Raw genomic sequence first — 24,214 nt, 5'->3', positions numbered from 1 at the left:
TAATATAGCGACAATAAAATTTTCACTTAATTTACAGAAATAATATTTTTATTTTCAATAATCACACTATTAAAAATTTCTCCCGTAAATTATTCACTAAAACACAATTAAAATTTGTTTTATTTTTGACCGGTGGTCTGTCGGTCTAATAAAACAGGACTTCGCATCGCGACTGATTCCGAAAGCATGGTCGTGTAAATGAAAACGGAAACGAACGCCATTTTGCTTCACCACGCACACCCGTGTGAGCAACGTAAACTCTCAAGTCACGCCGTGACGTCACTTCCGACTCAGCACGTGTTGCCTCGAATTCTATATTTTTCTCAATATTTCGCGATGCATTTACACTCAACTACAACTCACTCATAATCTCAATGGTCTCAAGAAAATAAAAAAAACAGGTCGGTCGTTATATATCTCCTCGTCAAACCATAAGACAGAAAATATTAAACACTCGTCCTCAATCCATCACGGCGTCTCACACAAAACGTGGCCCCACATTGGGTGCCAAATTGTAACGTGACTTTAATTCAGGGAATTTAGTATCGGTCGGTCAATTGAAAAATAACTCAAACACGAAATCAACAAACACATCTCAGGTGGGGTCCAGCCGGAGACTAACATCGGATACCTGCGACGTTCGTGATGGATCGACGGCGACAGGGAAAGATGGTTTAATACTTACTCTTGCTCCTCAGATCTCGCACGATTATTCACGACTTCGAAATTTCACAACAATAATACAAATAAAATACGAAACTAAGTATAGATTAATCAAATTATAATATTCATTTAAAAAGAAATAATACTCGAACAAACTAAATTAATAATATTGAAAATTAAAGAAATTGAAAAAGGTGTGACTTCAATCAACTCGGAAACTGGAATGCCCTAGTTCGCCTGTACTCAGCACTGCTCCCCTCTTTCGGTCGGTCCTATGGTCAAACCTGCAATTCCTCAAACATGTCCAAAATTCACAATCGGCGACTCAACGGAAACCGGCAATATTTAAATTAAATGAAACGACTTAACCTCAAAAATAGAAATAATAAACAATTTGAACAAAATGAATTTAGTGACGAACTCTTCGTCACAAGGAGAAGTACATATAATTTAATTTTTAAATAAATTGTAGCATTTTTCTTAATGTATTTGATTGTATTTCCTCTTTTCTAAACAAATAAATCGAACTCGAATTGGAGGACGAAACTATGACAACAGCTGACTCACTGTTGATTGGCCAAGGTAGAAACATGGCCGCTGTTTGTTTTCTTTTGGGTCTTATACTTTATTTGCGACAAATAATTGTTTTTCTTCATTATTTATTATATAAATAAAAGTATGTTAAATGTTTTTTATTTAGTATTTTTAGCCTGAGTCTACAATAGAAAAAATCATGTGTTGAAGAATATGTTGTGTAGTATTTCCGATTATTTATTGCTAAAATGTCAGAATGAAAAGAAATAAGTTTCTCCTTAAAATTGAGAAAATTAAATTATTTATTAAATTAATAAGTTACTATCTTTAATTATCTGCAATTAATAATCAAATGGTTTTGAATAATCCTGTAATGTATATAACATTTTTATTTAAAACCTATTTTATTTTTTTTAATTATAAAAAAATCACGTCAACAGTACAAGGTATGCAACTTGTAAACAAATGTTTCTAACCTCAATAATTTTAGATACTTCAGGGGTTACACCACCTTGAATATATATATTATGCGAATTATTTATGAATTGAATTTTTTAATTAAATCAAAAAATTAATTTAACCTTGAAGGCATTTGAATTATTATGACGTCACAGCCCTGGTTAAAAAAACGGACAGATTTCGGACTAATCCGAAATTTGTCCGAAACAATGCGGTTTATGGTCAGGTTTTTGTCACCCGAAATTAATCCGGAAAAATCCGAACTCTATACGGTTTGTGAACAACTAGTGAATCCGGAGTTGATCCGATGAAGTAAAAAATTAGTCCAGACAATTTAGTGAATGTTAAAAAAATAATTATACAAGTTACACATATTAATTATTATTACTTTATGGTACATTAAACATATTTTTTCGATTTACCTATCGCAATTTTATTTACATTAACTTAAAATTTCTAACGCTTGGGGATTCGAACCTACACCTATCTAACAATATATTGCACCGAAATCGAATACACTAACCACTATACCACGCTCGCATGAGAGTTCAAATTCATAATAGAATTTATGAAGTGCCACGAAAAGAAATGACAAGAAACTAACACATCAGTGTTAATTTTAATATTGAAACAAGATAACTAATAATACTAGTAAATTTGTAAAAACAAATTGACTGCAGAATTAAATATTTTATTTACCATAAGGAAATACCCTGAATAAAAAGTGGGACCGATTTCGGACTAATCCGGAATTTGTCCACAACAGTACGGTTTATTGTGGGGTTTTTTTTACCATGAATTAAGTTTGAAATCAATACCGTTTTTTATAACTATTGAATATGTAACTAGTCCGGTTTAGTCCGAAGTTAGTCAGATCATATGCAACTAGTAAATGCAGAAGTAATCCGGTTGGTTTAACTAGTGAATCCGCAGCTAATCTGAAACAGTCTGCTTATGGACGGGTTTTTGTCGCTCGGAATTTGTCCGGATAAATGCGGTTTGTGTATAACCAGTGAATCCGGAATTAGTTTGATCTAGTCCGAACTCCGAAGCATTTAATACAAATTGTTTTTAATATACAAATTCAATATTATACCAAAATCATTCCTGATTAAGTCTTTGAATCGGATTGAATATGGATTGTTTTGAACTGTCTGTGGATTGTATATATTTGAAAATTCTTATAATAATAAGAGTTATTTTCGGACTGTGGTGTTTTCATCAGATATTATTCGGATTGACGCTGACTATTACCGGATTCTTTGCATACAGATTTTGGATTGTTCCATACTTGTTTCGGATTAAATCTTTTAACTGGATTAAATTCGGATTATTGCGGACTGAATTCGTATTCTTTACATATTGATTTCGGATTATTTCGTATTTATTTTAGATGAGTTTTTTGACGGACATAATTTCGGATTGTTGCATAATAATTACGGACTTAATTCATAGACATTTGAGGTTACTCCAGACTGTCGGATTCTTTGTGCACAGATTTCGGATTATTTCGTATTTGTTTCGGATTATACCTTTTAGTTGGATTAAATACGGATTGTGGCAGACAATTATCGGATTCTTAGCATACAGATTTCGGATTGTTTCGTACTTCTTTCGGAATAGGATTTTGCCACACTTAATTTCAAATTGTTGCGGACTAATATCGGATTTCCTGCTTACAGAGTTCGGATTGCGCCGGAAATTTTGCGGATTAAGTTTTTTTAACTAGATTAAACTCGGATTGTTGCGGACTGATTCCGTATTTTTTACATATTGATATTGGATAATTCTGTACTTATTTTAGAAGAATTCTTCACCGGTTATAAATTTGGATTGTTGCGGACTAATTACGGACTGAGTTCGTAGACATTCAGGATTACTCCGGAGTGTTTTCGGATTCATGTTTTCGTTCGGATTGATATCAGACTAGCGCGGATCATTTTCGGTTCTTTTTCGTACAATTTTCGTACAAATCCGTACTAATCTGTCCGTATTTAATCCGGAATTGGTCCGAAATTTTTACCAGGGAGCTTTAGGACAAATGCCCTTAACTGTTAGATATATATTTTTAAAATAATAAAATAAAAAGAATTAATTAATCCGACATGTGATTATTTTTCTATAAAAAATAATCTGACTTTTTAAAACTTTATTAACAATTTATTTTTAGAGAGTAAATAATGTGGAAAAGTAAATTTACAATTTAAAACTTTCATAGAAAATTGACGTGTTAAATAGAAATAACGAAGCAACGTAGGCGGTCGAGAAAAGTCGCTATTTTTCGGTAAAATGTAATTGAAAAATATTCATGTGCTTGAAAATTTTATTTTTAATGCATAAAAATTAAAGAAATTAAATTAATTTAAAGGAAAGAATATCGTAGAGAAGCAAAATTGCATGTTAAAATGTTTAAAGAAAAATTATGTGTTGAATGGAGAACGGAAGCAACGTAGTCGACCGTTTGGTCGACGGAGGCGCTAGTAATATAAAATAATAATTTTATCACTCGGTCCAGGGCTGGCGCAACGATTAAGGCGAACTAGGCGATTGCCTAGGACGTCAAAATCAATGTTTAACTGCCTTTCAAAAATTATTAAAAGAAAACTTTTTTTAGAAATAAAATTTAAAAATTTTGGCTACTTATATGCAATATTTTTGTACATTTGTTAGAAGCAAATGGGTTTTTCAGCAGAAACAATACACTAATATCTATTCAGCCGAGTAGGGTATAGTGGGGAGAAAAAGCCAAAGTGAAAAAAAGCCATTTGAGTTTTATTCACAAACTATTAAACCAATTTATCAACCATTTAGAATATAAATATACTATTCGGTAATAAGCAACTTTTGATTCTAGTTTGGATGTTGTTTCTATAATATAATAATATTGTTTTTATTGGAATTTTAATTTTTGAGTTGCTCTGTAAAAAACATTTCGATAAACTTTTCAAAGATTATTTTCTCTTTACAACTTGTTTAAGTGAACGGGAAATATTAATTTAATTAATTAAACACGACGAAAAAATGGTGGACTACTCTCTAAAACTGAATCAGTGATTTCTCACTGATTAGCAGTGCATAGTCACTGAATGATATTGTTATAAGTATACCACTACGAATCAGTGAGTACTCACTGGTTAAATCAGTGAATATTTAATTTCACTGAATAAATCAGTGAGCTCACTGATTCATTCAGTAAAACTTTAAAGTAGAATTCTTACTAATATAAGGAGCAATTTTTTAAAAGCAGATAAATCCACTTTTCAAAAAAATTAAGATAAACACAAATTTAACATATTAAGGACATTAAGAATCGATTTGGCACTGTTAAAATTAAGAAAAAAATTGATTATCAAAGAATTTTATTTTTATGAGAAATGTCATTTGTTTAAATATGTAACGACCGTACCACATTTCGAACTTTCGTTCCGGGCATTTTGTAAATAAACTGTTCCATGAAGTTATAAAAATTCAGCAGCCCCGAAGGATAACACACGTTCAGTACGAAGTACAATTTAAAAAGTAAATCGAAAGCAGATACTGCACATGTCTCATCGAAGGTTTTAATGATCCATCCATCTCCTTGTAGAAAATACGATTCTCGATTTTGACCCTTTACACAAATGATATAAGGTTGCACATTAGCTTTTGATTTTTTTCTGAATTCCGCAATAAAGTGAGATAAACTTGTGCCCTCCTGAAAACAGAAATTATAAAGATTAAGTAGGGTTGAAACAGTATTTCAAATTCAGATTTTTAATAATAATTATTATACAGTTATATACTTACTGAAACAACTTGGAGTAAAAAACTAGTTTGGTCCATATTCTCTTCAACCAAATCATCATCATCATCCGGATTTAGTCGCTGTAAAGACGAAATGAAGTCATTATTTATGATATTATTTATATATTATTAAATTAATAAAATTATTATCAATATTATAAAAATTATTACCATTTTCTTGGATTTATCCTTCACTGACTTTTTGATCCTTGTCGAATTGGAATCTGGCAGCAAACATGCCAACGTGAGTAAAGCTTGGAGATTTTCTATAAGTTATGAGTTAATATTTTTTTATTTCGTTAGTCAAGTAAAAGAGTGAATAAATAAACCACGGAATAATATTGTAATTGTCTCGGATTGTAGCGACTGCTTTCGACTTATTTTAATAAAATTCAACATTTTCGACCTTTATAGAATAAATACCATTTTTTATGGTATAAAATCAATCAATTTATTGAATCTGCATATGAATAAGCAGTTGATAATTAAAATTAACTTTTGAATAATTTTTGAGATTTATTTATGCTAAACATCTTTTTAAAATTATTACGATTTTAAAACTTAAAATTTTTTTAACTTATTAACAATTTCCAAAAAAAACTTTCAGTTTTCAAAAAAGTGGTTTCAAAAATATTTGACAATTCTTCATAGAGAAACTGTCTTTCGAAATTTGAGGTAACTATAAAACAACTTTTTTTTACGTAAAATCGATTCGAGGCCTGAAATTAATTAAAATTTAATGAATTGTTAAAATAAGTATTTTATAACTCACAGTTAGAGATATGCTTGAAACGCTTGTACACTGAGACAGAATTTATCTTGGCGTAGGCTAGAATCCTTGGACAATAGTAAGATGGAAATTTTTTAATAAAGTTGTCTTCCACTCCTTGAAAAATCATTTTAAAATCGTTTTCAATCTAGAAATAAATTTTAGTTACTTTTTATTTAAATATTTTTAAAAATGATATTTAGTATAATTGATCATAATATTACCATTTCTCCTTTATAATCAATTAATCGTGGATACATCGCAAAAATCTGACAAATAGTTAGATTCTCTTTGGTTATCCATGTTCTTCTATTAGGCAGAGTTTCCATTAGAGCTTGAGAAATCTCATGTTTATTGTTATCTAACGGATTTTTAAATTGCATCCAGGAAATTTAGTACAAAAAAATATATTACTGTATTTATTCACATATTGTCAATTTAAAGGTGAGTTAGGGCGCTTTTACACCTGTCTACGTTTCGATATTATAGACAATTGGAGTAAAAGAGACATAAATTGGTATGTAAGCGCCAAAATAGTTTTTACATACCTTTGATTCAAGATCTTTCTGAGACAGTAGAGTGATAGGAATCGTCGAGGAAGATGATGGTGTTAAGATGTTAAGTAATTTTTTGTTTTATACTTTTTGTCGTCCGGAGGCAGATTTTTGTGTACTGTCCATAACCGATATTGAATGAAGCCTTGTTTACTGGATTCATCATAATAATGTTCCTGTAAATATCATAAAATAGTTTCATTAAAGAAATTGTATTAATGTATTATACAAGTAAAAAAGATTTATCTGTGACACCTAAAATATTTTATAACTTTGATTTACTGCTATAAATAAATATCTACCTACTCGAAACACTATTTGTTTAATTATAATTGTTATATTATACTCACATATCTGGAGGATAACTAGATATAAGGAATAAAGATGAAAAGAATTAATTTCGAAGAATTTTAACTTTTGCAATAAACGTCATGTAAAAGAAAATTTTGTTTTAATTTAACTATTTCTAAAAATCTTGCATTTATACATTTGGAGTTCTAAATATTTAGAAGACGTTTATTCAAGAAATGCAAACCATCCAAAGAAAATATCTAATTGAGGTTTAAAAATTTAATAACTCATTCTTAATAATATTTTCTCAAAGAAATGTCAAATTATAAAAAAAAATTTTAACCAGAAATAATTTACTGTTTATACATTTTAAAAAAAGTTTTATCTTTTTTTTAACAAATAGCTATTTTTTCTGGTTTAAAAAATTTTCTTGTAAATTGATATTCGTTCTTTTAGAAAATATTATTAAAAACAAGATATCTATTTTTTAAATTTCATTTCAAAATTTTTTCTGGAGGTTTTCATTTCTAGGATAAACGTCCTTAAATACGTTAAGATCTTATTTGTAAAATATGTGATCTTACTGTCCATGAACTTTTATGAGTTCTGCCACCAATACTCTTACTAAGGACCTCCTGTCCTCTTCAGTGAAAGCAGAATTTGCTGCTTTTATCAATTTCGGTCCTTGACAGTGATTTAATAAAGTGTTCATAACTGTTTCAAAATTCTATATGACACATAACAGATTTAAAATTTAGCCGTTTCCTTTAGTTATAATTATTAAAAACAAGTAGACATTACTGAAAATCTGTTGACTGTAGGTTCTGTGCAATTAGTGCCGCTCGTTGACGCGATGTTGTCACTGCCACTGAAGTTAGTAATTTTTGGAATTTTCGTTTGTGGAACGCTAAATATATTGGAGTTGTTATCCTTTTCCAATCTTAACGATCCATCATTTTGAACCACAAGCTCAACAAGTAAATTCTATAACAAAAAATAACTCACTAAATTTATCAATAAATATTTTAAACACATTAGGATATTTTCAAATGTACCTGCTCTACTTTGCATTCCTTGCTTAATTTTTTCAAAAATTTTCGCGGAGCCATTTTTACTTTTAATTCTTGAAAGTCTTGGTTAGTCAATTCAAGAAACAAAGAGCCAAAAATACCTTCATCTGATGGAAGTTAAAATTTATAAAATTAGAAATTGCACCAATACTTTTACAAAATAAAACTGAACTATTTAAAAATAAGAAAGAAAAAAACTAAAATCAACACGGTTAAACCATGTAAAATTTCTAACCAAAAATTTTATGTTTTATCACCCTTTTAATCTTTTATATGAGAATATGACGAAGACTAATAAACAAAGAATCGCAATTTGCTTTTTGCCAACAGCAAAAAGGCTTGTAATGTGCGAGATTAGAAACGTTTACAAATTGTCAAGGACTTTCTTCATCAGGAGACTCAATACAATATGCATTGACATAAATATCGAAAGACGATGTTGTGCAAACAGAAATCTGTAAAAATATATTTGTCTCTTCAATCACGACAATTTCTAATATTCTACCGAATAAGGGCAAATTATCTTCCCGATTATGAGCAACTTCTAAACAGACGTATCCTTCTCTAAAGTCAGTACCATTGACGCGAATTGAAGAACAACAAAAAATCTCATCATTATCGACAAATCTTAGATTATTCAAATCATTTTTGCTCCAAGTTTCCCCGACTTCAGTAATTTTACCACTCACAGCATGAACCCTAAGTATTTTCACGTCGCCAGGACCCCATTTACTGCTTTGAACACTTTGTGAAATCCGAATAAGAGTCTTTGCCGGATTTTTAAAATTGTACACATTTCTACCCCTTAATTTCATTTCATTGTGTTTTGCTTCTTCTCTAAGACAGCAATAGTTCTACAATGGTCCCATCCACGTAATACATTCCGGATGATGTTGCATATCGTGCAATTTATTTATGGGATTTACATTTGGAAATATTGTTTTAAATGACTCCATAAGATCCTTGATGAGACTTCGAAGGTATGGAATCATACTTCTTAGTATTTTTGGGGCAAAAACTATTTCCATTATCCTAAGCAAATCTAAAATAAGTTGCATATGTTTATCTCCTTCAGCAACTTTTTCAGAAACCAAAAATGGAAAAGAACGAAGCAATAACCATACTTGCATTCTTTTTTGACTTATGTGATATCCAGGATTGCGGAGCATACAATCGGTAAAATTTGCGGAAGGTTTATTGGTATTTTCAACGTACCCATAATTAAATGATGATATTCTTCCATTAAAATATACAGTAGTGAATTTTTGCTGAATCAAAATTAGTTCATGAAGAGTTAACTTCAAAAACATTGGTCCAAGACCAAGCAAATACACGTGAAGAATATCATAAACTTTGTTTCGAGAAATGTGAAAAAATCTAGAGCGATTTAAACAACAAGGACCATTCACACCAGTTGCAGTCTTTGTTGCTGCCGAAAAGTTAGTTTCTTCCAATTGTGCAATATGCAAATTATACAGACGTTCAGATCTTTCTTCAGCAGTGGCCGTTGATCCAGCATGTAGATTTTCTCTACTGTACATACACATGGTACAGAATTTATAAGCTGATGGACCAAGCAAGTTGTAAACTTCAGATATAGCTAGACCGTCGCCAGTAAGTCATATGTCGTGGTAAATTTTGTATCCTGTAATAAAAAAACTCCTAATTTATGAATTCCCGTTTTTGACCCGATTGGATTTACTACTTCGAATTCGTCATAATATAATTTTATTCTCAATGCATTTGGGAATCGCGAAAAAAAGGATGTACTTTGTAGCAATCGCCGTCACGGAATGATGATAAAGTACCATCGTGTGCCGCTTGCTCATTTAATATAGCCGTTCTTACATCACTGTTCAATAAAACCATTTTCAGAACGTCGATAATAGAAACGTACTGAAACGTTTCCATGACCATTTTTGGTGTGTAAGAACACGTTATCTTATTTAGAGCCATATCTACCCGATATCCAAGAGGAATTTCTGTAGGAGAAATATATCCTGCTCTTTTTTTTAGAACTTCGATTTGCTGATCCAAAGTCCGAATTCCTATAAATGGATTTTTAATGTTAAAAGCATCTAACAATTGCTTGGATCTATTTTCGTCTATTAACTCCCAATTACACTGGGAAACAAAAAAATGACCATGTCGTGTTTATTTTAAAATTTTTGTGTTTATTGAAAGTTTGGGTGTCAATGAACAAGAAAATACCAAAAAAAATTTTTTAAATTTATTCAGACCCCTAAAAAGGGGGGTTGAATTATTAAAAAACGGTGTTTTTTGCATTTTTTAAAGACCTGTAAAAAGAAAATGGGGAGACATAAAAAGCTCTAATATGGCTTAAAAGAAAGCTCAAACCTTTATCTTTAAGAAGCAAAACTGAAAAGTAATGTAAAAAATTCAGGGAACCTGTATTTACCGAGTACCCCCCTAATGTATCATACATTCTGGTAAAAATGACTGGGAATCTAAGCATATCAATTTTTCACAATCGGATTGGCTTCAAATTTGTTATTCAGGGGTTTTTGGGATCACTGATTACGAATCCAAAGTCAGACTTCAAAAATCCAAAATGGAGACTTTAAAATGGCGGATTCAACCAAGTCTCGAGCGAATCCGAACGACTTTTAACATTTTATTCGCTATGTTGAAGCCACCATTTCGAATTTTTGAAATCTGACTTCGGATTCGTAATCAGTGATCCCAAAAACCCCTGAGTAACAAATTTGAAGCCAATCCGATTGTGAAAAATTGATATGCTTAGATTCCCAGTCATTTTTACCAGAATGTATGATACATTAGGGGGGTACTCGGTAAATACAGGTTCCCTGAATTTTTTACATTACTTTTCAGTTTTGCTTCTTAAAGATAAAGGTTTGAGCTTTCTTTTAAGCCATATTAGAGCTTTTTATGTCTCCCCATTTTCTTTTTACAGGTCTTTAAAAAATGCAAAAAACACCGTTTTTTAATAATTCAACCCCCCTTTTTAGGGGTCTGAATAAATTAAAAAATTTTTTTTTGGTATTTTCACTGACACCCAAACTTTCAATAAACACAAAAATTTTGAAATAAACACGACATGGTCATTTTTTTGTTACCCAGTGTTATTTAACTGAATAGAAACTTTCTTTTTTAATTTATTTTTCATGAAGAAAAATAAAGTTTCAAATTCGTCTAAAATCGATGCAATCATATTCCCAGTCATGGACCCATTTGACTGAAGTCTTCAAATCATTCTCACAATAAAAGTTTGTAAGTCCAACTCAATATTGTCGTCAATAACGTTTTCTGCAGCAGCACCGTCATCTGCATTTATATTAATTTCCGCGTTATCTATTTCTTCGTTGTCCAGAAAATCCATATTCATAATATTAAAAGGTTGCTCTGGTACAAATCTTTCATTTATATCAGGTGTTAAATGTCTGTCTTTTATATGTTTCCTTAATAAAAAAAAAACTTGAACCTTCGGCGGCAACCATTTTGTCCACATTCAAATCCGACATTTCCTACTCCTCGATTTAATGTTAGGCCGTGAGCATTAATAAAATGATTAGACAGTTCATACAATCCGCCATTTATCAATTCTCGACACATGAAACAATTTAACCTTTCTATTCTTTTTAATAGTCTAAGCTGGTATAAAAGAAAATTAATCACACCTGAGGACGTAATTTAAAAAATTAGACACCAGGAAAGGCACTTTTTTAACGTTCGTGCACTGAGAAAAAAGAGGGCGCGTTACAGCACATTTTCGATTCATGTTGCGCGACTCAACCCTGAATTCTTCTACACACTTTCTGGGGCGTGCAGCACGCCCCAAAGAGCGTGTAATACGCTTCAAATACAGCTCGCCTCGACTCAGGGGTCCGCTGCACGCCCCAGAAAAATGTCTAGCAGAACACAGGGTTGAGTCGCGCAACATGAATCGAAAATGTGCTGCAACGCGCCCTCTTTTTTCTCAGTGTGTAATTTACAAAAAGTATAAAATTGTGGAGAAATTTAAATGCTTATAATTATACGTATAAGAAGCACACGGCCTTTTGATATTAGGAATTATCTAAAAGAAATGGGAAAATATTCTTTAACAGCTCATTTATTAAATAAATCCGTTTAGTTATTTATAAACATTATAAATAAAATGTCAATAAACTGATTAGAAATTGAATTATTTACCTTCTAAAATTTTTACCGTTTCTGCAGGCACAAATTGGCTTAATGAATATGACAGCTCTTGAACTGACATTGACTGAAAGTCCTTTTTCTCATCCATTTACGAAATATCTGTAAAAACGATTGCTTTATTTTAAAAATTTTAATTATTAGAATTATTCTTTTAAAGATAAAGAAAATTATGTATTTAGAAAACAGAAGAAATCATAATCTAAACAAAATATTATTGTGAACGTAATTTGTAATTAAACACGAAGAATCTAGGAAAATTTATATTACTTGCAGTGAAAAACAAAAAATTAAAGCAACAAATAAAATTATAAAGATAAATCAAACTTTAAAAAATAACCACTTTCTTATTAAAAGACTAAATTTGAAATGAATAGTGGTAATAATTATTTTCAAATTAATATAAAAATTGTTTACTTGTAGAAATGTGCACTGTCAAGTGTATAATGTTAAAAATATGGGATAAAGGAATACATTGTAATAAAAGTTTTAATGTAAACATAATATTTAAGAAAAATAACATCATTTGTTAAATTAAATTACAAAATAGCTGCAACGACTAATTAAAAGATGAAATTGGAATCTTTAAAAATTGAGGTTATGTTAGTTTCGACGTTGTCAAAGAACTTTTTATTGAATGAAAAAAATAAGAACCATCTTTACTTACCTTATATTAGGTATAAGTAGAAAATTACACACCTATTAGTATATTTTATTTTATTGATATTTTCCTGGATCGTTATTTATTTTCCACCTTTTCACGATTTCTTAAACGACGCTATACGTACACTAGTGTTTGGGGTGTTTGGTAACTGCGAGAGTCTCAACAACATACACCAGGGCTGTTTTCGGCACTCACCCAGGGTTAACCCCGAGTTAAATATTACCCAATCATCAAAAACATTCTGTAGGTCTAACCAATCACCATTAACCCGGAGTTAACTCGGGGCGAGTGCCGAAAACAGCCCAGGCTAAGGAGACTGAACTAATGCTATGGAAGTGAAACCATTCGTCGCATTGAAACTATACGTAAGACTGAAAATTATGGTTTTCGCGCATGCGCACATGCAATATATTTGTCTCTGTCTTTCTCAGTAACTCAGATGCGACTGAGAAAATCATGATAAGCTACAAGTTAAGAAGGTTATGTTTAATGTTTGTGAATGTTGTGCGTTTCAGGAAATATTATTATAATAAATTGAAAAAAAAATTAATTTAATAAATATATATGTGCATACAAAAATATATACTAAAGAGTGTATATTTTTCAGTGATAAGTAATATATTAATAATATAATGAAATATTTATAAATGTTCAGAATAAATTTTTTTGGTATATAACTAGAAAGTGTTTTATTCTTTGTGGAAACAATTGAACAATTCCTAAATAAATAATATTTACGAATTTGTAATTTACTTTAATTATATACTTTATAAATAAACAGCTTTAAATGTCACATAAAAGTTATCAATAAGTTAATTTATTCGTTTGTCGATCATTGTAATATGATGTTTTGCATCCTGGTATGCAACAAACCATAATTTTGTAATTTTATTTTAAGAATCATATGTCAAAACATAACCATAACCTATTGATATGTTTTTGTTTTCTCACTTGCTCATATTTTCTTCTTCTTCTTCTTTTTCTTAAATGACTTTAGGCTTTGCCAACTGTCAGAACAAACACTTAGAAGAATAAGAGTTAAGAATTAAAAGTTTCCATGAAATTGGTTAATGTGAAAAAAATGGCGTCAAACGCGATTCGGTAAACTATATAAATCTATGGCGGTTGATGAACACGTGTTGGGAGGTAAAAATGTGAATTAAATGTTTATACTATTGCAAATATGAGTTTAAGTTAAAAAAAAGTCTGTTTAGAATCATTTCCTTCGAATACTTGAAGTTAGACACTTTAAAATTACAAATAAGTCAAAATTAGAGAACTATAGACATTGTGAGGTGAATCCTCACTTAAATTAGTGCTTGAGAACTGTACTTGGGAACGGTCAAAACCGAACTCCTGCTCATATTTTACGATATAAAAAAAAGGGCTTCTTCTCTTCTTCTTATTATAGTCATGGGTTGAATACAACTCACGACACATTGGCAATGTACTGTGGACTAAAGCCTTGCACATACAGCCATGATCTATCTGAAACATAAGTAACAAGCCGCCTCTTCACCGAGTCCACACCGTACTCGGAGGTAAAGCAGCGCACAATCTCTCTCTCTCTCCAACCGTAGTTGAAGAGAGAGAGAGAGAGAGAGAGAGAGAGAGAGAGAGAGAGAGAGAGAGAGAGAGAGAGAGAGAGAGAGAGAGAGAACGACACCGCACCAATCGAGCGGACTCGTGAACGCATGGAGAGAATTTTAATCAAAAAAAAAAAAAAAAAATTGGAATGATACCTGGTAGAAGAATATAAAAGTTAGACTTTTATATTACAAAGTTTTAAGAATCTAAATATAGGTGATACTAGTCTGAGTGTTGGATTGCTTAAAAACTGAAAAGAGAGGGCAATATGCGCATGTACTGCGCATGCGCACGGAGCATAAGTTTTGTCATTCTGCGAGTATAGTTCCCCTACAGAAAAAGGTTTCATTTTTGAGAGACTTCACACAGTCAGTTCAGTCTCCTTAGTCTTACTCCCTGACATACACATATCGAACACAAACGAATAGTCGATTTATCGATAAAGCGCGCAATTATTCAAAATGATGATTAATTTAAAAAAACCGCTGCCAAGTTGTATATTTTTTTATAATTTTGGTGCTCATTTCATGAACACTTTACTTCCTCATGGAGATAAAAATAATAGAAATATATGAATAACTTTTTATAAATATGGTAAAAGTGATTAAATTTTGAGTCAATCAATGTATTTTTAATTACCCTACAAGATAGTTACAATAATTTAATAGTTAAATAAAAATTTTCAAACAAAAAAGTTGAGAAAATGTCATTTTTCACAATTTTTGGTTTTTAAAATACCAATAATTTCGAAATTTATTCTCGAATTAGGTTCAAAAATAGGTCAATCGAAGCGTTTTTTTATGCTCTACAAGTTGATAACGATAATTTTAAAGTTACTTCTACGTTTTTCAACAAAATTTTCAAAAAAGTCTTATTCTCCAAAATTTTTTATTTTTAAAAGTTTAATAACTCCGGTTAATATGGACGAAAAATGTTCAATTATAGGCCTCAAAAGATGCGTCTAAAAAAACTCTACAAAATTATGGAAAAACATTTATAGGTGTCCTAACATTTTTTTAAAGTTATGGACAAAAAACTTTTTTTTGCAAAATTAAAAATAAAAAAAAAATTTAGTTAAACTTTATTAATATATCAGAAAGTACTCTCACTTTATGTCCGCAGGTGAGATCTACAATTTAAAAAAAAATTCAACACAAAAGCTCTTCATGATTTCAAGATATTTATGAAAATGTGATGTTTACACACACACACACACGCGGAATGACATTTTTTAACAAAATGTCATTTTTGAACTCCTGAGGTCAAATAACATAAAGATATGTCAAAAAGTCGAACTCGAAAAATTATGTATTACAATACTTCCTCTATAATCATTAAATTAAACTGAGTTATTAAACAAATAGAAGATTAGCAATGTCACTGATTCAACAGTGAATCTTACTGGTATTTCAGTCACTGTTTTGATTCACTGATTACATCAGTCGCTGTCACTTTTAGATCAGTGATAATCACTGGTAAAACAGTGAAACTTTCTTTCACTGGAAAAATCAGTGATATTTTCACTGATTCAGATTTAGAGAGTACAAAAATAAACAACAAATAAACATTTTCAAAAAATATGGTATCTGTGGTGAAACTTAAGGTGACTTTTAGAAAAGGTACGAAACATGGTACTGTAAATCGAAAACAAAAATTTATTAATAAAATATTTAAAAAATAACATTTTTTGTCATATAAATAAAGGAAAACTATAAAAATACCAAAATTAATAACATATTTTGCTAAAATTGCGAGGTCGCTTTTCCCCCACCAGGTGGTGCAAAAAAAGTCACTTGCAGTGATTTCGTAAAACTCTTACAAAAAGAAAAAAAAATTTGTTTTTTTCACTCCACTCTACTATTAATCTTCTTTTTCATACTTCTGCTAAATGTCTTTTTTTTAAATCTACTTGCTCAGGAGCCGGTTATTCGTGAAATTCAATCTTTTTTAAAAGTATAATCTTATAGAAGTGTTAAATATTTTTTCAAAATATATGATAAAGATTGTAAATATATACTTAAACACGATTTCACTCTGATTCAATAAAAATCCTTTCCTATTGTATTTATTTCTTAAATAATCAAACGATACTAATAATAACTCAAGAATAATGTTTATCAAAGATAGTTATGAATGAATTTCAAAAAGGTTCTAATTTAAAATTTTTGAAAATTTTAATTTCTGCGGAAAAGTAATAAGAACCACCACTCAGTAGTGGTGAAACAAATTATTATTTACAAGAAATTATAAAAATATTTAAACATTAAAAAGAATCAAAAACCAAATCAAGGAGATATAGATTAAATTTAAACTCAAGAAACAAACACAAAATATTATTCAATGAATATAATATATTTACACAATCTATTTAAACAATGACTCGAGTCAAAAGAATTATTATAATTAAGCAAAAGTCCTCGTCACAGTCACACACATTCATACACATTTAAACATAAATTTCGGACATGAAGTTAATTATAAATAAAATGAAAAACAATATTACGTTTGTAAATAAAATTTAAAATTCGATAATTTTTGATACTCATCGATGTTTTTTAGATCTCAGGGGAAATATCGGCAGCGGTTTGGATGCGGAGAAACGGTGTTATCCTTAATTTTGACGAGGATGTGAGGTCTCACAGTTTCCTCCTTTTTTTCTCTAATTGATCCTTTTTTTAGTGAGGAGATTTCAATTATATTCGGCTTCAATTTTGCCCATACGATCGCCCGTGTAAGTTTCTCGCCTATTTAGCTTCAAAACGACGCTCCAACAATTTTTCTGCCCATTTACAGATTAACGCCACACTACACAATTTTGAATATTTCATAACATTTGGAAATAATATTTAAAAAAAGAACACTAGCAAAAAGAAAATTTAGTAATCGAAAATTTAATATTAAAAACGAATGCACTCTTTACTTTGAGGTCTACAGCATCGGACTTCAAAGTATGGCGCGGAAAATCCCCTTACGAGAACAAAAAGCAAATGAGGCCCAAAATCACGCGGACGATCGTTTTACTATCGCGCTAAAAGTTCACCCCAAAAGGTCCGTTTCCCCGAATTGCATCAGTCTCTCCGAAATTTCTTGAGTGCCATGCAATTGCCAATTTACAGGCGCATAACATTTTCCAGACAATTTAATACAAACAAATAATTTTCCTACAGTGGTATCAGGCGCGGATCCAGGGGGGGACAATGGCATGCCCCCCCGAGAATTCAAACTTCCTGGAATTTTTTAAATAAAAATTTCATTCATAATAGGTCATTAAGCTAGCGTCTAGCAGATGCCCCCCCCCAAGAACCTTGTCTGGATCCGCCCCTGAGTGGTATTGATTATTTATTTTATTCTGATACGTTTTTTAACATTTGTAAAAAAAAGTTTAGAAATAATAGAAAGCAGATTAAAATTTTAAAATTTCAGAGTTCTAGGAGTTTTAATAAAAATCTCTCTGGAATTTTTAAATTTTATACTCCACATACAGATACAAGAAAGTTAAAATTAACATTAATACATTGTTAATCAACTAGTAATTACATTAGTTTTGCCTCGGGGTTTTCCAATACTGTTATTTCCATTCCGTTACCATTAACCGTTTTCCAAACTGAAAATCATTTACAATTTCCCTCGCTATAGTGAAAAATAAAATTGTTTTTATACAATAACAAGAAAAATAGTTGTGCTTTTTCCAGAATTTTTTTTCCATTAAACCCCCTTAAAAAAAAGTAAAAAATCACACACTATTTTTTCAATTCTTTTTTTTTTAATTCTCCAATCTTGATTGTAATGGTTTTTTAAATTAATTAAAGAAAAAAACGTAAGAATTTTTTGATTTTGATTATTTAGTTTTTATTGAATTATTTTGATTTACGAAGAGACTTTTTTTCTACGAAAGAATCACGACGAGTTGAGATTAAAATTAAAACTTTAAATTAACAATTAGAGCCAACTCGCAACTGTGTTTCATATACGCGACATTCATATAAACGAATCAGCTTCCAGTCGGGGGGTAAATAAAATTTATAATTGAAGGGATAGATATTAAACAAAGAAATTAAATTGCAAGGGACGATAGAATAATTAAAAAAAGTAGTTATCGGAACTTATAAAACTTGGTATGGCGAAGTGAGACTTTATTTTCTAACGAGATTGTCAATCTAGTTGAGTGCCATGTCGTAGGTGGTACGAGTTGGTTTCTAGTTCCAGGGGTCGTTTGTATTATTTGCCTTTATCGTTTTGTCGCACAGCTGATCGAAGAGTTGCGAGCGCGCGCTGATAATTTACGTTATTCTAAAAAAGAAATGGCTTCGTTATTTCGACCAGTTGGGATGAAAAAATAATGGCACATGTAGAGAAAATATATTTTGTTTCACGTCCGGAGAAATTTTCTATACCTGTACAGAAAATATTCAATAACTATAGTGTTGAAAAATTTCAAAACACTTTTATCAAAATTTCATACTTTTTATTTTCAAATTAAAATTTAATTTGAAATTTTTAAAATTCTTAATTTAACTTTCGCGATAGCTCCTGGTATAGTGCAAAGGTTCATTTTTCAACTGAAATCAACATTTTTTTAATTAAAATTTTAAATTATAATAATTATATTTATTTTAAAATACTTGACAATTTCGATTTAAATATTGGAAAAGTAATAACCAACGCAGAATTTTTCCTCATTTTTTCGCTTCATTAAATTTGAATTTCGCGCCGTAATAACTTTAAGAGTTGCCGTCCAGATGGCATGAAAACTCTCCCATAAACAAAAGTTGAAGTGGACTGAATTTCTCATTTTATTAATTCAATTTCTAATTTAAAGAAATATTTTAATTTCTGTTCCCATATATAGTTTAAAATTAAATATCGGTAAAATAAATAAATTCACTTTCAAAAAAGTCGTTCTGTTTTTTATATACACTTAATTTAAAACTGGTAAATTAATTTTTTTATGAGAGGAAATAGATTGTTATAAATTGTTTTCATTTGCGGATTCTGATACAATGAAGATATATAGAGAGGATACTTTTATAAATATACTAATTTTGAAGATATATATAGATGATGTATAGTGTTATATCAAGTAATGACATATACAACATTCTGTGTGTATATTTCATGCCAATCGCATATGTATATATAGATTGGTCGACTATCAATTTTATTGAACAATAGATATAAATGCAACAAAAAGGATGATTAATGCGCGTAGCAAAACCAGATTCGTGGTGTCTATTGACGTAATCTCTTTTCATGCGTCTAAAATTGATACCAGCTTCCAACAACATGTTTCACATTCAATCGAGCAATCATTTTCCTTCATATATTTAAATTTTGAATATAATTAATCCATTTCGTTGTACTTGTATAAATACTAATTGCAATGAATAATTATTTATTCGTAATTGTATACATATATAATTATATATATAGACGTGCGCGGTTCAACGAATTTTCAAACTTTTCGTTTATTAATTTTGACTCTAAATACCCCGTGTGGAAATTGAATCTGGGCGCTAGCCATGCTATGTCCGGGGAGCCCCACTACAAGCTTGCCCCTGACCAGAAACCTAACTTTGTCATGGCTAACTCGGGCTATTTCCACATTTCCACACGGGACGGGCCTTTAAATGCATTTAGTTATTTAAATTCAATGTAGAAAATGAAAATTTATTTTATTTAAATAATATATTGATCATTTGAATCAAATAAATTTTGTCTCTTATCAAAATTATTTTTGATAAAAATGAATATTATTATCACAAATTTTAATAATTACCATTTATCAAACATTTTTATTTCACTAAGTAAATTGTTTAGTTCGAGCAATTAAAAACTTAATAATTTGATTGTTATTTAAAGAAGCAAATTATTTGCTTTAATGCTTTTTGTTATTACAACAAAAATTCATCAATATTTTTTTCTCTTTAACCTGATGTGCTAGAGACTTAATTGAATCGTAAACTATACGAGACAAAAATGCATAAGACAAAAAATTGGAGGATTTTGAGAAAAATGGGGATAAAACACGTTTTTTGTATCATTACCCAAACTTTTCTCAAAATCCTGACATGCTAGGACTTTATCACGTCAAGTTAAACAAAAAACATCTTTAAAAAACTCAAAAACACGATTTTTGGGTCTTTATCCCCACTTTTTCCAAAATCATGACTTGTTTGGCAATTTTTTAGACCCGGCATCGTGTTTTGCGGACAAAAATACTTTCGATATCATCAAAAATAACAAAGACGTATTAAATTTTTTTAAATAAAATAAACTGAATTTAAACTAATAATTTCAGTATTTGAAGCAAATATCTATTAATTAGCTTAAATAAAAATTATTTGATACAAGAAAAAATTAAGTCTAAAGTAATTTAGAGATGTATTTATTTACTAAAAAAATAAGTAATCATTTATGATCCACTCTGAAGAAAGGTAGGTACCTAAGAAGCAAAAAATTTTAGGTTATGTTTTTAATGGATTCAGGTCATTTTCCCGAATGACATTTTCCCGAAAACCAATTTCCGGAATAAAAAATTTATCGAATGTTTTTAAATAAGTGACGCATAAATGGTTCCAACAGAAGAATAATGTTACCAGTTACCATAGAAACGAGTGTAACTGTCATACTACTTTTAACTTCTGTTTGTTCTGAATGTTTTTGTATAAAATTTTTGGTGTTTTAACATTTTTATATTTTTATTGTACATACGTTTTCAAATAATTATTTGTATTGCAATGGAAAAAGCACGAGTAATGTTTTATAGCTATTCAAAATTGAAAAGTGGTTTACTACTGTCTGGTTTACTCTACACGTTCACTTTTGTAAATAGTACATTGTACAACTAGTGGCGAAAGTGTGATTTTTGAGAGTGAAGTTTGTGGCTCGAGCGTAGCGAGAGCAGCAATCACTCGAGAAAAATCATTCTTTCACCACGAGTTGTGCACTACGTTTTCTCCAACGCCTTGCGAGGAAAGGTTTCTTCGTGAGTTTCGTATAATTTTAATTAAAAATGTTCTTATGTTTAATATAATAAAAGACGAATGTTTTGAGTGGGGAAGAAGTTAGATACAAAATAAATCTCGGTCAAAGAACAAGAAAAAAGAATAAATTCATGATTTACTTTCGCCACGCCAAATTTACTTTCGCCACGCAAAAAATTATTTTCGCCACGCTGAATTTACTTTCGCCACGCTCTTCAGAGCAGTTGAGAAAAGTTCTACTTTCGCCACACTTTTCTACCAAGAAAAGTACTCCTTTCAGAGCAAGTGTTGGAGAAAATTTATTGCAGTAGATTTTTTACTGCAATAAATTTTCCGGCGACATATCCATTTGGGATTTTGATCATACAGATTTTTTGACATTTGGGCCAGCGGACAGTAGACAGTCTAGTCGACTACGTTAATAGGGTCTCTATCAATAGTGCCGCTTTCCCTGATATTCGCTCGAACTCTTCTCCCACTCTTTGCCTAATATTTCAAAACTTATAGATTCGTTTTCGAATCTCTGATGATAGGGCCGGGGTAGTGGAAGAAACTCTTTTCCTGGAAAGTCATTCCCCTTATTCCTTATGACCGGCCCTATTAACGTAGTCGACTGTATTCCTCGAAAAAATGGTTTCCCACCTGTCGTCTAACTCCTAAATAATTTGAGGTATCTCGTTCGGATTTATCAAGATAATTAGGGGAAAGCGTGCTGATAAAGAATATTCTCGAAATTTGCAAGTACAATATGGCGGCGAGCATACAGACAAGTAGATCTATGTGTCAGTGGTCAAGAAGATGGCGCCAATTCGAGCTAGTGACCGCGGCTGAACTAGGAAAACTACTCCATTACTCCATTTTCAAGAAGGTGGCGCCAATTCGAGCTAGGGACCGCGGCTGAACTAAGAAAACTACTCCATTACTCTACTATCAATCGTTAAAAAAAATAATTTCCTCGCAAAATTATTGCAAAAACGGAGAAGGGTGCGCCTCAGTGAGTCTTCTTTTATGGGATCATACATAAACTATGTTACCAATTTAAGGGGACGGGGGAGGGGTCCAAAATCTATTAAAATGCATTTAAAACGTAATTGTAATGAGGTGGAAGGGGGTTCAAAAATATCAAAAATTATTAACGTAGTTTATGGACTATCACCCCTCCAAATATGAACCCGAAATATTTTATCCTCTCAAAATAAGAAGTCAATTCCAAACCGAAAATTATTTTCTTTTTGAATGAGACGACGATCACGAAACCATTTTTTCTCCCACCTGCCCTTAATTAAAATTTATTCTAATTTAATAAAAAAAACTAAATGTCTGCGAAAGAGTATTTTTTCATTACTACTATTTTCTTTTTTTTATTTTGAAAATTAGATTTTCCAATTCCAAATTATTGGTTTCAAAATTATTTTTCTAACGGATGATTTAGTTTCGTATCGTAATTTTCATTTGAACTAATAGTTTTGCTTGTGTCTATAATTTTTTTGTTCTCTTCTTTTAACTGATGTGGTGTGCCACATTTAAGTTTTGAAAAAGAGTTTGCGTGTCTCCAGACAAGAAAAGGTGTACGGCAGACACGCAAACTGAAAATATTTCGAATGTCGATTGGATGTGCGATGTTTGTCGATTCTTTCCTCACAACTTTTATTCACAACTAAAATTGCTTTTGTAATTTAAAAAAAATGTAAAAAACAAAAACTTTTTCAATCATAACTGTATGATCGAGAAAGAGAGTTTTATATTGAGATGGGAAAATAAATTTTTATTTGTTATCGTTCACTCAGTTATCATACAGTCTCATACTGCATACTGTATATTGTTGAAGAATTTTCAATTTTCAATTAATTTTTAATACAATTGTTTTAACTTAGATAAATATTTGTTTAAAGTAAATATTTACTTGAGTCAAATAATTTTTATTTAAATCAATTAAATTGTATTTGAACGAATAATTTCAGTGTTTGAATTAAATAGGGGAGACTGGGGCGAAAGGTTAAATTTTGCATAAATGATTTTTTTAGACAATATAATCCACTTAGATGCAAATATTGATATGTCAATATTGTAGGAAAACTTATCCTCTACACTTTCAATAAAAAAGTTTCTGATATTTTCGCATACAATACATGTTTTGTCCTTTTTTGAAAATTTTGTTTTTTTAACTTTTCGCCCCATGTTGGGGCTAAATGTTAAATTCTATTTTTAGCCTACTAAAACTATTTTATGATAGGTGTTAAGTAGTAGATAAGTTAAAGTATACGTAAACAAGTAATTTAGTTAATAAAAGATCTGATAGCTTTAAAATAGTTATAAAGTTAAGAAATTTAAATTTAAAAAAAAAATTTTTTTGGTTTGTTTGACATGAATCACAGAGAAAAATGTAAAGATGATTTATGCAGTCAGCGTAGTACTCCTTTATAGAATAATATGTGACAGGTACACACTATAGTAGGGGAGACTACTATCCGCGAGAAAATGATAGGCCCCTGAAAAATGTTCGAGTTTGACTTGAAATATCTCTGTTAAAAAAATTATTTGAAAAAAATGAGAAATATTTTTGAAATCGTGGAATCTCATATGTTTGTATACGAAAGGCCAATATTGGAAAAAAAATTTTGCACCGTACAGGTGCAAAATTACACAGCAGTGTACCCCATTTTTGCCATTTTCAAAAA

At 30.4% G+C, this 24,214-nt stretch overlaps 2 protein-coding genes across 14 annotated transcripts in view; one reads left to right on the top strand and one right to left on the bottom strand.

The window, feature by feature from the left end:
• Positions 1-24,214, top strand: part of LOC122510570 (disintegrin and metalloproteinase domain-containing protein 10) — a 1,090,443-nt gene that overhangs the window by 476,112 nt on the left and 590,117 nt on the right. The gene's annotated exons all lie outside the window — the stretch shown is intronic.
• LOC122510577 lies at positions 4,993-13,420 on the bottom strand. 6 transcript variants are annotated; one of them, XR_006302453.1, is made up of 8 exons: positions 12,970-13,420; positions 12,297-12,404; positions 8,109-8,230; positions 7,855-8,037; positions 7,638-7,780; positions 7,113-7,127; positions 6,757-6,938; positions 6,435-6,517 (listed from the first exon to the last, which is right to left on the bottom strand). XR_006302453.1 is itself a non-coding variant. In XM_043625342.1 (8 exons), the coding sequence occupies exons 3-8, from the start codon at positions 12,391-12,393 to the stop codon at positions 6,827-6,829; spliced, it is 672 nt and encodes a 223-aa protein (XP_043481277.1). In that variant the 5' UTR covers positions 12,394-12,404; positions 12,970-13,114; positions 13,221-13,420; the 3' UTR covers positions 6,440-6,826. The 6 variants fall into 6 exon arrangements, 4 of the variants coding, with proteins under 4 accessions (XP_043481276.1, XP_043481278.1, XP_043481275.1 ...); XR_006302452.1 differs by having other exon boundaries at positions 6,437-6,569; XM_043625342.1 differs by having other exon boundaries at positions 6,440-6,938; positions 12,970-13,114; positions 13,221-13,420.

Source organism: Leptopilina heterotoma, unplaced genomic scaffold (assembly GCF_015476425.1).
Source record: "Leptopilina heterotoma isolate Lh14 unplaced genomic scaffold, ASM1547642v1 Lhet_70, whole genome shotgun sequence".
NCBI lineage: Eukaryota > Metazoa > Arthropoda > Insecta > Hymenoptera > Figitidae > Leptopilina > Leptopilina heterotoma.
This window is presented reverse-complemented; position numbering and strand designations above follow the sequence as displayed.

Excerpts from the sequence above, each read along its gene's own strand:
- LOC122510577 (XM_043625340.1), bottom strand. The coding sequence starts at position 6,591 with ATGCAATTTAAAAATCCGTTAGATAACAATAAACATGAGATTTCTCAA. Across the intron at positions 5,664-6,211 it reads TTTCAAGCATATCTCTAACT|ATTCCAATTCGACAAGGATC; the intron begins GTGAGTTATAAA and ends GTTTGCTGCCAG. Across the intron at positions 5,351-5,442 it reads TTTTACTCCAAGTTGTTTCA|GAGGGCACAAGTTTATCTCA; the intron begins GTAAGTATATAA and ends TTCTGTTTTCAG.